At 41.0% G+C, this 15,348-nt stretch overlaps 1 protein-coding gene across 6 annotated transcripts in view; it reads left to right on the plus strand.

Moving 5' to 3' along the window:
* Positions 1–15,348, plus strand: part of fbxw2 (F-box and WD repeat domain containing 2) — a 79,706-nt gene that overhangs the window by 30,105 nt on the left and 34,253 nt on the right. For all 6 annotated transcript variants that reach the window (XM_088391409.1, XM_088391406.1, XM_088391407.1 and 3 more), the window contains one exon: positions 13,716–13,849. In XM_088391409.1, the coding sequence (XP_088247535.1) occupies positions 13,716–13,849 (134 nt within the window). The remainder of the gene's footprint in view (positions 1–13,715; positions 13,850–15,348) is intronic.

Raw genomic sequence — 15,348 nt, forward strand, 5'->3', positions numbered from 1 at the left:
TAGGGCACGACGAGCCCTCAGCCGCACCACTCTTTTAAACAAAAAACAAACCCACCCTCTGGTTCTCTTCTCCTCTGTACCTCGGACTGCCTTCCACCTTCAGATCCCAGCTGACGAGCAGACAGCCAGCTCTTGAAAAGGATTTTAGGACCCCTCCTAGGGAGGTCCTGCCGTGTGCGGTCTTTCTGGATCTCCACTAACGCCCGGTGGAATCTTCAGGTGTATTGGCATCCGGCTCAATGGACCAATTAGATGTCAGGTCTAAGTACCATCAGACATTATTTTACACACTATAACAAAGAAGAGAAGACAACCAGGATTGGTTTACTTGCGAGGAGAATTGCAGAGAGCGTTCTGGTTACATTCTCCAGCAATTCTGAGTTCTTACTCTGCGTGCTCCTCTTTTTAATGTTTTGGTTGCCCTGGTTAAAGTTAAAAGTTAAAGTTACAGAGGCGTTGCTACACTAAAGGGAGGGGGTTTGGAACTGTAGCAACGCTGCCTATCTAAGGAATGTAGTGTGGTGTGACTCAGCATTTAATTGTCGACCCGTGACCCCAGCACTAGAATTGCAGAGTCTGTCCTGTTTCCTCAACCAGTTGGCTTCTCCATGGTTGGCTGACTCGTCCTCGACTATGATCAGGTAACTTGAAGCACATTGAATACCGCTTTCCTGTGGAACAATGCAACTACATCTTTGCTAAGTGTATCTTCTTGGTAAACTAACACAACACACAATAATAATGAGTAAATAACCCTAAACACTTCAACACACATTAAGTAAATGTGAGGTAACTTGTATGCAGTTCCTTTATCAAACATTGAGTAAATATTGTATAACTTATATGCAACTACTTCAAACTGTATGTCTTTTCTGTAACACTTAAAGAAAAACAGTTCCGATCAACAACAATCTATGAATCAAAGCTACAGAGTTGATTAGAAGGGAAAGAAGTTCCCTCTAACTAAACAAAGAACATGTTGCCTGTATGAAGGAGCTCTGCTCCTTGCTAGTGAAGGCCTCTTACGGAAATAAACAGAAAGATAAGAAAAGGACAGGAAGGATACATAAAACTGATTGGGGGTCAAAGGACATCCCTGGAACTAGATAAGAAGAACTTAGTTGAACAATAGGTGTTCAACTCGTAAAATATAAGGCCCCAGTTCTGGCAGGCCAAGGCTTCACCGCTAAATTATTCCAACACATATGGCTCCAGCCATATGCATCCTGAACCATGAAAAACACCATTGTTCTCTTAACATTCCATATCGGTTGGAAATCCCTGGGCACAAGGTCAAACTGTCACATACTGTGAAAGATCTTGCACACATAGATACATAGAATCTAATGATATTTGACATATTTCCTAACATTCCCCCCTGTTTAACATTAGATTCCATTGGAAAACAAAACATCAGCCATTACTTGTATACATACATGAGTATATGCATACATAACATAGTATAGCAACATAAAGTATGAAAGTTCACATTCTAAAGTTTTTAGAACTATAGCTCTCCATCCGGCTTTGGCCATGTTCAACATCAAACAGGGTAGGCATCAAATTACACAAGTTGGTCACAGTCATCTTGTTCTCGCCGGACCAACATGATATTCTGGACAGCAAATGCTGATGTCAACATTTTAGTCACCTTGTGACGAATACAAAGTATGATGCATGATATAAAAATACAGAGAAATAGTACCATGGCAATCAAAAGAACTGTAACTTTCAAGAGAAGCTGCTTCCAATTGCCGTCAAATAGCCACCAAAAGTGATGGACATTTTTGTCCGGTGTTCCATCCTGGAACATAGGTTGAGCTTGTAGAGCATACTCGATGTGGGTGTCATCTTCTCCCATAGGAAAAGACTGTGTGCCACCGTTTGTCCTGTGTATCCATTTGGTACGTCTGAGCCCCAGACACTGTCACGGGGACTGAAGGTGCTGATGATGTTCCTGAAAATGCGTCAGACTGAGGAACACAGTGTGATCTGACACATATACGGAGGCACATGTGCCATCCCATTGTCCTGGAAGGACTGTGTAGTCTCGGTGTCCACAGAGCCACCATCCTCCTTCGCTGAGTGGGGATTTCCGCCTCCCACTAGGATTTGTCTGAGGGCTACTGTGGCATTCAACGAGGTCTTGTCGAACGGTTGTAGACTCCCGGTGGTGATGCAGCGTCTTGTATTTTCCACCTTTATTCCATCAACATGATTTCGTTGGAAACACAGGGGATGTGATGGCTTTACTCCCTTCTAGAACCATCCTGTTCTGCAAGACCATTAGTCTAATAGCCTGTTTTGTCCATCAGCAAGAGATTCACAAAAGATTGAAAATAGTTCAGTGTCTCTATGAAGAGTGATTGTTTTCCAACCCCGATCCAAGGAAATAGTACATGAACAATTCAGTCTCTGACAGACCATACTTTATGGCTGCTTGTGGCATTCATATCCCAGGCGGGATCATGTGGTTCAAAGGTCGCAACAGCCCTGTGTCGACGTCCAGAAGAGTTGTGTGCCGTTGTCATCTGAGGATGCTGTATCTTTGAGTGTGGTCTGTTACCCACACTGGTGCACACACTCCTACCCTGGCACTCAGTGGTGATGTTCAAGGGTCCCATCCAGTTTCCTCCTGGAGGGCAGTCATCGTCAATGGATTTGTGGGTTTCATTTCCTTGGATGTAACACGTGTAGTTCATTCCAGGTAGCCTCTTTGTTTAGGCCACTTGTGGCATCTTTCGTCCTTCACAGTCACATTGAGATTAATCCAAAAGAGTTCGATCACAGTTTTCTTTCTGTGAGTCCAGGGCGGTAGGGGTAGCATCGCCTCCCATAGAGGCCATACATTTCGCTTCACTAATGTCCATCACTTTGGCCTCCAGGTGAACTTGCGTGGAGGAAGGGGGAGTCTGGAACACACATAGCACACCTCCTGTGTAGGATCTCACAGTAAATTTTACACACCAGTACCAAGTGTTGGTTTTGTATGGATTTCTGGGGTCCCATGACCAGTCCTCAAAGTTCTCATCATGTGATCATCTTTTTCCTCGGTTGACATTGTCAATCGGTCTATACAGATGAGCCCATAGACCATAGCACAACGCAGCAGAGCCTGGCATGTGGAGCCCCATTGCTACTAGGATGGCAGAGACACCGGCACATCTCCTCGCCTGTCAGAGTGGGGATCGTTGAATTCTTCACCAACATTGAGACGCCCCACCCTAAACGATGGAGCCCCTTTGTAGTCAGGCTTCCCACCACTCTGTAACTAGGGGTCCAGCACTCTCTGCAACTTGCAGTGGCTGAGGTGAATCGAGCTGGGCCTTTCAGCAATCTTTACTGCGGTGGAGGTAGTCAACAACTTGGAACGGTCCCTCCCACCGTGGCTGGCCCAGTTTGTCCTTTTTGATGACCTTTACGTCGTCTCAGTCTCCGAGCTTGGAACAGTTGTTGACCTGTTGGGAAGACAGATCAGGCAGCAGTAAATTTGCATTTGACACATCTTCCAGTTTGATTTCAAAAGGTGTTAAGTGGGGGTGATTCTCATAGAGTTTCTTTTAGGTTCCCACATGGATCATGCTTTACACAAACAGGACATGCTTAAAATTTTTTTTGCTAAGAATCTAAACCAAAGGTAACTCATAACTCATACAGCACCCCCCAACCCCCCCACCCCCCTCCATTGTCACATAAGTGACACAATTGGCGTTGCCTTAAAAAGTCATTTGGTAAAAAACAGGTCTGTTATTGACGTGGTCAATAACACCTTTATCAATTATCGCACCCTTTGTCGCTTGAACTAATAACATTTCCAATTTCGTGAATGCTTCCTCTGCTTTTGGTGTACATGGGATTGTATCTTTGAGTGCTAACGGCTGTCCATGAGCCACTTCTGTCAGTGGCTGAGCCATTTCAGCATAGCGTGTAGATCTGCTCTGCAGCAATCACACAGTCATAAGAAAGACATAAGTTGTTCTTTGTGACAGGTCGTGGTGTGTCTAATATAGCCTGTTTCCTCCCCTGTTGCACTGCTCTTCCTTTTGCTGAGAGTGTGACCAAGATAGTTTACTTCTGGCTTTACCCATTGTAACTTCTGTTTCCTGACTTCATTTCCTGTCTGGCCTAGATGCCGCATGAGGAGAAAGGAATCTCATCCGCACGCTTCGTTTGTTTCTGAAGCAATTATCATCAATATAGACCAAACTTGACTTTCAGATGAAGGCGTGAAAGCAGCCATACAATTCATGATAAACAATGAATGAATGAATGAATGAATCTTTATTTCAAACATGATTTAAAGAATAAAAACGATAAAAAGCAAACAGCAAAAAACAAACAACAAACATATACTGTATTTTTCGGACTAAAAGTCGCTCCGGAATATAAGTTGCATTAGCCATAAAATGCACAATAACGTGAAAAATACATATATAAGTCGCTCCGGAATATAAGTCGCATTTTGGGGGAAATTTATTCGACAAAATCCAACACCAATAGCAGACATGAACGAGCAAAAACAGGCTAAACGATAGGTATGCTAACGTGACATAAACACAAACGAAGAGCTGAGAACGGGCCTGACATAAAATTCAGAGTTATTCAAATAACTATTGCATAAATAACCCGTTTATAAAACCATCTGTGTCACTCCAAATCATTAAATCCATCCGGTTGCACTTCAAAATATTCCACCGGCCCATATAACGATATAAAAATGATATATCAAATTATTATACAAGCAATAATATTATCACACCATCTGTGTCACTCCAAATCATTAAATCCATTGATCGTCCTTTATGTCAACAATGCCGGCCGGGTGCGCGCAGCTGACAGCGCTTGCACTTCAAAATATTCCACAGGCCCATATAACGATATAGAAATTAGATATCAAATAACAATTATATAAGCAATAATATTATCAAACCATCTGTGTCACTCCAAATCATTTAATCCATCGATCAAATTCCTCGTCCTTTGTCAACAACGCCGCGCATGCGCCCTGACGTCCGCATCGTCGTTATTCCACAGATTTAGTATATAACTATATTGTAGCGTTAACAAAGTACGAGGAAAGACGTAGGTTTGGTAAACGGCTCTTTATTTAACAAAACAAACTTCCAGGCGTCTGGCGGCGTGGACTTCCATCCCCGGAGGTGGCACTTCCAGCCACGGAGGTGGAAGAGAGCTCCATAGAATAGGACCAGGCGTGCGTAAAAGCCATGTCCGAGCCCCATCCACCGTCCCCGGACAGCCACCCGGCCGAGCGCCGGCCCCCGACTTCCATCCACGGAGGTGAAAGAGAGCTCCGTAGAGTAGGACTGGGCGTGCGTAAAAGCCATAATAGTTTTTCAAACATTCTGTGTCACTCCAAATCATTAAATCCTTCAAACTCTTCGTCCTCCGTGTCACTTACAAACAAAGCCGCTAATGATGCCGGTAGTACGTGGGGCCCTTCGTCATCTTCATCATCCCGTGATCGAATCTTTGTCCTTTATGTAAACAACTGCCGTGCCGCGACGCTGACGTCACTTGAAATTAAAATTACAATCATCCCTTGCTACATCGCGGTTCGTTTATCGCGGTTTCACCATTTTTTTATTACATTTTGAAAATTTGTGAAGAAATTCACATATAACTCGCTCCTCAGTATAAGTCGCCCCCCCACCCAAACTATAAAAAAAGCAACTTATTGTCCGAAAAATACGGTATCACTGTTCAAAATGGAGTAGAAAGAAGCCTAGGTTTATCATGTCCTACCCCTATCCATCACTTAGTTCCAAGTGTGAACATTAAAACTACAAAAGAACAAAAGAAAAACAACAAAAACATCTTATAATCCAAAAGTTTAGCAGTAGTCATCTTCATTTTCTTCTTTTTGGAAATTTGCAAATATCATTCCTTTATACATTTTTTTTAAATAGAACTATATTTCTGCTTTCTTTCATTTTATCTTCAAGTCCATTCCACACAGTTACTCCATAGGATGATATGCACCTGCTTCTGAGATTGGTGTGAGCATACCCCTTATCGAAGTTACCTTTTCCGCTCATCTTTTTCAATAAATAAATTTTGAATGTTCCCTGGGAGTTTTTGGGTCTTTGCTCGATACATTATCTGTGCCAGTTTTAATTTGAATAAGTCCATTAGCTTTAAAGCGTTTGATTTTAAAAACAAATTATTTGTATGATCTCGAAATTCAACCTTGTGTACAATTCTCATAGCTTTTTTCTGTAGTATAATTTATGGTTTTAAAGTGCTTATGTATACATTTCCCCATATCTCCACACAGTAAGTCAAATATGGTAAAACAAGACAACAATACAGAGTAACATTCTCTGCTCCAGAATATGTTTTGCACTGCACAGTACTGCAATACTACTTGCTACTTTGGTTCTAACGTATCTTATATGAGGTTTCCAACAGAATTTATTGTCTAATATTACTCCTAAAAATTTTATCTCATAAACTTGTTCAATATTGACATTATCTATTGTTACTTGAACCTGCGTATCTATTTTACGGTTTCCAAATACCATCAATTTGGTTTTGTCATCATTCAATGATAATTTATTAATATCAAACCATATTTTTAGTTTGGACAATTCAATTGTAATGGTCTCCAATAGTATCTTTAAGTTATTACCAGAACAGAAGATGTTGGTGTTGTCCGCAAAAATAATACATTTAAAGATAGTTGACACCTTACAAATATCATTTATGTACAGAATAAATAATATGGGGCCCAACACTGACCCCTGTGGGACTCCACAGGTAATGTGTAGGCATGATGATATATGATTACCCATCTTAACAAACTGTTGTCTGTTAGTAATGTAACTTTTTAACCAGCTCAATACTACACCGCTCATATCTTTCCATTTTATACAATAATATGTTATGGTCAATGGTATCAAAAGCTTTTTTCAAATCAATAAATACTCCTACCGCACATTCCTTATTGTCAATACAGTTAGTTATTTCTTCCGTCAAATCCATTAGTGCCATAGTTGTTGATCTGTTTGTTCTAAATCCATATTGGCTGTCAGTTAACAAGTTGTGTATGTCAGTGAAGCTATCCAGTCTCACAATGAAAAGCTTCTCCAAGATTTTAGAGAATTGACATAATAGAGAAACAGGTGTATAATTTGTAAAGAGATGTTTATCTCCTGTTTTATAAAGTGGGATAACTTTAGCCGTTTTCATTTTGCTTGGGAAGGTACCTGTTTTAAAGCACAAATTACAGATGTATGCCAGAAAATTTACCACTCCATCAACAACTTCCTTAATTAAGGTCATATCAACATCATTCCCATCTGTAGAGGTTTTATTTTTGCATGATTTTATAATATCTAAAACTTCTTTCTCATCAACCGCTCTCAAGTACATTGAACTTGGATTAATTTCAATACCGTCTCCTACTGCTCTTGCCTGCTCTATCGACGAGTCACTGATACCCTCAGCCAATTTCGGTCCTACATTCACGAAAAATGCATTCAAATCATTGACCGCGTCTTCCACATTATTTAGGGTCTTGTCATTATCCATGAAGCGTTCAGGATAGTTTGTGTTAGCAGCTCCTTTCCGGAGAATACTGTTTAAAACCTTCCATATCCCTTTACTATTGTTTCTATTTTTTTCTATTAATTTGTAGTAGTAATCCTTCTTGCACCTCCTCATAATTTGTGTCAGCTTATTTTTATATCTTTTGTACTTAATTTCTGTCTCTATGGTTCTATGCTTTATAAATTCCCGATACATAGAGTTTTTCTTTTTACTGGCATTTTGTAGACCTTTTGTGATCCATGGGGACTCTGTATACTTATGCTTCCTATTGCATTGCTTGAGTGGGCAGTTTTTATCATACAATGACATAAATCTTTCTAGGAATATATCATATGCTATGTCTACATTACACTCGTTATACACACAATTCCAATCTTCCGTCAATAGATCTGCTCTGAAAGCACTCAGGGATTCTGATGTTCTCCCCCTCCTGTAAACTTTACTTCCATCCTTACATTATTACAATCACAGTCATAAACCACAAAAACAGGCAAATTGTCACTTATGTCATTCAGCAATAACCCACTAATGATATTGTTTTCCAAGTTACAGTCAAACCTCAGTTTTCGACCACAATCCGTTCCAGAAGGCGGTTCGAGAAGCGAATCGGTCTAATTCCGAATTTATATTTCCCATTACAAATAATGGAAAATGTTTTAATCGGTTCCGAGACTAAAAAAAAAAAAAAAAAAACGCCATTTTTAAGCATTTTTTCCTTTGCGCATTTATCTCCAATCGCGCAACTGCAGCGCACGGCCAAACACGCAACCGTAGCGCGCCACCGACCGCGCAACTGCACCACGCTGGTCGCATTATTGTGACAGAGCCGTCGCTGAAATTTAGAAAATATTTTTAAAGTCCTGATGTACTTTCTAAAATTTAAGTGGACCTCAGTGCGCAGGGAGCTTAATTTGGTCCGACCGTGCAACTGCAGCGTGCCAGGCGCTCACTGTTGCATTGCTTTAAGAGCGTCTTTGTGTTTTAGGATGGCTTTACTGCTCCCACTTGCTTTCTTTGGAGGCATGATTAGGGGTTAATATAATCCTCAAAGTAACGAAAATACAATAACGAACGGAGTCAGTCGGCATCCGGGCCGCGCGGTCGGGTTTTCTCGGGTCCTTTCGGCTCATCTCGCGAGGTTCAACCTCCGAATTTTGTTCGACAACCGAAGCAAAAAAATCAAAAAATTGTTTGTTCGAATTCCGATTTGTTCGAGAACCGGGATGTTCAAAATCGAGGTTTGACTGCATTTGTGAATATGTTATCAATGAGAGTGGCACAATGTGATGTTACTCTGCTTGGGTTGGGGATCATGGGCAAGAGACACATACTAAACAATGTATCATAGAACTCGTCAGTCTGTTTATGTTTGTTGGGATTCAGAAGATCACCACAGATGAAGTTCAGTTTCTGATTTGTATTGGCAAATAATCCCTCCGTAATGTCATTAAAAATGTCAATGCTGGAGCTAGGAGCTCGATAAACACAACTAACAATTACATTTCTTTTTTTTCCCCATGTCGATTTCTATGGTAATACATTCCATTACGTCAGCAATAGTTACACTCAAGATCAAGATTTTCCTTTCACTCTTGAGATCCTTGGTTTTGTTAATCCCTCCATTCAGCAACCACGAGCAAATCTGACTCGAGAATATGATCCAATAGGAACAGAGCATTTCTTTGATTAGCATCTAAATCAACCAATAGATGAGCTCTGTACGTCGCCCTCGCGCGATTGATGATCAATCAACCATGGTGAAATAAGGCCTATTTGGCTGCAATCAATTCAGTTGTGTGTGCAGATCAAGAACATCTGGTCTTCACTGCATTATTTACTGATCGTAAATCTTGTCTCATTCGCCAATCAAATTCTTTGGCCTCTTGAACTGGAAAAAAAACATGCTATAAGAAGAGTCTTCCTCATGGCTCCTCCTGTTCACAGTTTTTTCCAGAAAACTCAGCTAATTTTGCCTTCTCATCAATCAAACACATGTTGATTAGTCAGGATAGTGCTTAAACACGTGCCTTTCCAACAGCTTACATCACTTCCTCATCGGTTCTTAGTCACTTTTCAATCATCTTCCGATTGTTTACAGCAAAAGTTTGAAAAGTTTGAGAAGAAGTTTAACTTTATGGTACGACGCCAAATGTATTAGAAAATCCATACGTCATAAAGTTTTGTATTATTATTATTATCTTCCACTATCTTTTGGAAGGACGGGTTCTTTACTACATTTTATTCTATCATGATTTAATATGACTTTACTTCCCAAAACACTTCTCAGTTTCCCAGTTCACACATCTTCTGCATGTGTTACTTGTTCTCCAGTTTTCTTTTGTTTTCTCTATTTTCCCCCCAGTTAATTCAAAGAAACCCTATTTTCTTTCTTAGCATTAATTTTGCTCAAAATCACTCTTCCTTCAAAGTTGTTCTACTAACTTTCCCATAGTAGTCTCCAACAACTTCAACCATTCAACCTGTACAACCTCATCCCCAGTCGTTCATTCTTGCTCATTTGCATCTCTCTCTCTCTCTCTCTCTCTCTCTCTCTCTTTCTCTCTCTCTCTCTCTCTCTCTCTCTCTCACACACACACACACACACACACACACACACACACACACACACACACACACACACACACACACACACACACACACACACACACACACACACACACACACACACACACACACACAGCCCCCAGTACACACTGGTCCCACTCTCTACAAGCTCTCTTCAAGCTGTTCACACAGTCATATGTACATCATTCTCAACTTACATTCCTCATCCTAATTTTCTCCTATCTCAAGGTTCTTGATAAAACAATCCACCAATCTATAAATGACACAAAATAATTACCAGCAAAATAATCAGAACGTTTTTGTTGGTTTTAAGTTCAACTAATTCATTCTCTCGGGTTTAACTCACATGTAATTGTTAGTATAGTCTTATAACACAACCAAATGATTTTTCCTCTTAAATTTAGTATTGCAATGTCTTAAATTCACAATTTTGCTTCATCCAATTCCAGAAAGCATGTTCTTCCTTTCTTTTGAATTTCTCATCAGGGCCACACACTAATCCAGTGTGGACCAGTTTCTGCCCACAAACAAATCTCTTTGTTTTCTCTCCTTAATAGTAGTGTGAAGACGAAGGCCTTCACACTAATGTTATTCTACACCATTCACTCTATTATATTTATTCCTCACACTTTTTGATGTGCCACTCTTTCCACATAATTCATCCAATCCAATCCATTCCAATTTTGACATATTCCAAAAATTCACGCGAGAGGTGCTTGCATTTATTTAATTCTAAAGGTTTTCCATTTCCACAAAATTCGCAAATTTATGGCAATTTTTTTTCTCCATTCATTCTTAATGGCACATTAAACATTTCACATTTACATTGTCCCAGTTTGAAATTCACATCATTCAGCACATTCAAATCACACCGGGGAAAGTTTTCAACATTCCCGAAATTGCTAAATTAAAACATTTCCCGTTTTCACGTTAAATTATTAATTCCTTGTATGACATGCTCAAACTTGGCCAATAAAAGATTGATTGATTAAAATTTCACAAAATTCGTTTTTCACCTCTAATTTCTACATTTTTCAACTGATTCAATCGGCTTCATTATCATTCTGTTGTATTCCCCAAGTATTTATTCATCTTCTTCGCCTTCACATGCGGTTTCTCTAGAAATTGCGTTTTCTAGTTTCAAAATCCGTTTTGCCTTTTGTGATGCGGTGCAAATCCAATAGACCACAGTCTAGTAAATTTCTTTGCACACTATTTTAGCCAATTTCATCATTGTAACACATAGACACACAGAGACACACAGAGAACACAAGGACAAGACAAGGGCCCACAACGAAGACACAGTACACAAACAGCATCAACAAACAACGCTGCACAAACGTCATCCTCTATTTGATGTTTTGGTTTTACTATTTTGTCATAAAAGTGGCCTTTATCCTCCAATAAGGTTTGACACCTGTATCATTCGCATACATCAGCATTGTTTATACTTTGGGGAAATTTAACAGCATTGGTCATACTTCTTGTTTGTACAGGAGTTCTATTAATCTGACCATGGCATCTTTTGCTATTATATGGGGGAGGTTTCAGGTCTTTTAAATTTAGATGCATGTTTTGCATAGGAGCAGAAAGAGCTTTTGCCTCAAGCTCCTCTGCTTGAGCCACGCCTTGACCTGCGACTGGAACAGTGGCTGTGCACTGTGGCCTCATTGTCTTTCGGTCTGACAAACATTTGCAGCCTCATCACTTTTAATCACACTAGCCTCAAGTTAGGTAACTTATTTAACATATACTTCTCATCTCCTGATACATTGTCAGGGACACTGACTCCTACCCATTGTAGTCAATTTAGTCCAACTGTCAAATCCTAGGGATTTCTAAAGCTGGAATGTTTGCTTTGGTGGGACAATGACTTCCTGTGGCAATTCCTGCTTCGACCAGTTTCCTGGTGAGGAATTCTTGCCTGTGCTTCCACAGAAATTCATTATTTATTCCCTCTATGTTACATGCAACACAATATCAAGTGACACGTGTTACTATTCACACGCACATTCACACCTTGGAATTTTTCAACAAAATGAGGTGTTTTTACGTCTACAAGTTACATCTGTAGACCGAATTCCAGTATCTCGGAATTCATTGCAAGGACTCTGCCGTCCTTACCAGGGACCCTCTTTTCCGGGGACTGAAACCCCAACACGTTGCCAATGAAGAGACTCACCGGGTCTGCAAAAGACTTCGCCGAATATCCCGTCAATCGTCGCCGCCGAGAGGTGCTAAACCGGACTTTGCCGGCCTGGTGGATGAACGTCGCTCCCAAAGGTGTTTCCTTCAGGTGTCCTGTGACGCCTGTCGTGCATGGATTCGGCGTCTTCAACACTCCTCGGATCAGCGAGCAGATTTCTTGGGATCCCGGAGGAGCCCCCAAGAAATGTTGGGTTCATCAACATTTTACACAAAGAATTTCGTCTGACCGAGAGTTATCTTCATCAGGCCAACGACTCGTGCAGGAGGGCGCCCGAGACACACACAGGGTGTGTGGCCCGAACCGCGCTCCAGCCACAGGCTGGCCCCTTTTTATTGAATAAATGCAATGGGTGGAGTTTAGACAAATGTATAGCTTCTCTTGTTCACAGCAGTATGTTCATCTCATGATGTCAGACAAACAGGGATGTTATTGCTTAAGGCGAGCAGTATGGACCTCTCAACGATGTCATTGTTCAAACCGGGATGTCATTTTTTAAACCGACATATGGCTCCAGCCATATGCATCCTGAACCATGAAAAACACCATTGTTCTCTTAACATTCCATATCGGTTGGAAATCCCTGGGCACAAGGTCAAACTGTCACATACTGTGGAAGATCTTGCACACATAGATACATATACTCTAATGATATTTGACCTATTTCCTAACAGCTACTATGCACAATCCCCCCTTCCGAAGATCTCCCACCCGGCTCAAAAGCATCATGGGTCCGGTGGAAGACACTCAAATGCCTAAGAACAGGAACAGGCAGATAAAAAGCTGCTATGGCCAGATGGGGCTACAAAACCAGCCCAACCCTCTGTGAATGTGGAAAAGAGGACCATACCATGCAGCACTGCCTTGTCTGCCCTCTACTACCCAACCCCTGCAGCTTAAAAGATCTCGCTGAATTCAGTGACAACGCAAAACACTGTGTAAAGAAATGGGAAACTGTCATCTGACTAGCACTTCAAAGACACGAAAAAAAAAAAGAAGACTATGCACAATGTGAATGTAATAAATAAAAGCTGTTGATTCTATAAAAGTAGAAAACCAGCTGTACATTTATTAAATTGTCATTTTTGTTGGTTAATAAAACTCACAGATCCTTACAGATCCTTGGGGAAAAAAAGTAGTTTGGAAGTTGCTTCTCAAATGAAGTAAGAGATTGCAATGAAAAAAAAAACCCTGACCCTTGAAATCCTGCATCCAATAATAATCTACTTCCTTGTCTTTTTTATTTTGTTTGGCAATACACAAAGTTTGGCAGTGACACTTGTGTTAGTGCCAGAAATTTCTTTGATGTAATTTTGTTAATTTCATTTGTATAATTTGGTTTGTGTTTGCCCAGTTTTCAGTGTGGACTACAATGATGAGATGGACATCCTGGTGAGCGGCTCTGCAGATTTCACTGTGAAGGTCTGGGCTTTGGCAGCCGGTGCCTGTCTCAACACTCTGACCGGACACACTGAATGGGTTACCAAGGTCTGCTTAACTCAACCGCCGAACGCGCAACCGTAGCGCGTCGCCCACCGCGCAACTGCACCGCGCTGGTCGCATCATTGTGACAGAGCCGTCGCTGAAATTTAGAAAATAAATTTAAAGTCCTGATGTACTTTCCAAAATTTAAGCGGACCTAAGTGAGCAGAGAGCTTAATTTAGTCCGATCGCGCAACCGCAGCGCGCCGGGCGCTCACTGTCGCATTGCTTTAAGAGCATCTTTGTGTTTTAGGATGGCTTTACTGCTCCCACTTGCTTTCTTTGGAGGCATGATTAGGGGGTTAATACAATCCTCAAAGTAACGAAAATACAATAACAACGGAGTCAGTCGGCATCCGGGCCGCGCGGTCGGGTTTTCTCGGGTCCTCACGGCTCATCTCGCGAGGTTCGACCTCCGAATTTTGTTCAACAACCGAAGCAAAAAAAATCTCGAATTTTTTGTTCGAATTCCGATTTGTTTGAGAACCGGGACGTTCGAAAACCGAGGTTTGACTGTAAAATGAATAGATGCAGCTCACTGACAAGTGCCGCTATTTGAGCTAATTTTAGAACAGTCATGCGGTCCTCACGGGCGACCTGATGCCCGCGGGCAACGTGTAGGTGACCCCTGGTATAGTGTGTGTGTGTGTGTGTGTGTGTGTGTGTGTGTGTGTGTGTGTGTGTGTGTGTGTGTGTGTGTGTGTGTGTGTATATATATATATATATATATATATATTTGAACGGTAGATAGATAGATAGATATACACTACCGTTCAAAAGTTTGGGATCACCCAAACAATTTTGTGTTTTCCATGAAAAGTCACACTTTTTCACCACCAAACGTTGTGAAATGAATAGAAAATAGAGTCAAGACATTGACAAGGTTAGAAATATTATTTGTATTTGAAATAAGATTTTTTTTTACATCAAACTTTGCTTTCGTCAAAGAATCCTCCATTTGCAGCAATTACGGCATTGCAGACCTTTCAAAGTCAAAAGTCAAAGTCAAAGTCAGCTTTATTGTCAATTTCTCCACATGCCAAAGACACACAAAAAAAACGAAATTTCGTTCCCCCCTATCCCACGGTGACAAGACATGGCTCACAACAGACAAACAAGTAAACAAGTATAACAAGTATAACTTGGCATTCTCGCTGTTAATTTGTTGAGGTAATCTGGAGAAGTTGCACCCCACGCTTCCAGAAGCAGCTCCCACAAGTTGGATTGGTTGGATGGGCACTTCTTGCGTACCATACGGTCAAGCTGCTCCCACAACAGCTCAATGGGGTTCAGATCTGGTGACTGCGCTGGCCACTCCATTACCGATAGAATACCAGCTGCCTGGTTCTACTCTAAATAGTTCTCGCACAATTTGGAGGTGTGTTTGGGGTCATTGTCCTGTTGTAGGATGAAATTGGCTCCAATCAAGCAAGAAATTGCTAAGAAATTGAAGATTTCCTACAACGGTGTGTACTACTCCCTTCAGAGGACAGCACAAACAAGCT

This window comes from Syngnathus floridae, chromosome 12, assembly GCF_059516105.1.
Source record: "Syngnathus floridae isolate MCC-2025c chromosome 12, RoL_Sflo_1.0, whole genome shotgun sequence".
In the NCBI taxonomy this organism is placed as follows: Eukaryota; Metazoa; Chordata; class Actinopteri; order Syngnathiformes; family Syngnathidae; genus Syngnathus; species Syngnathus floridae.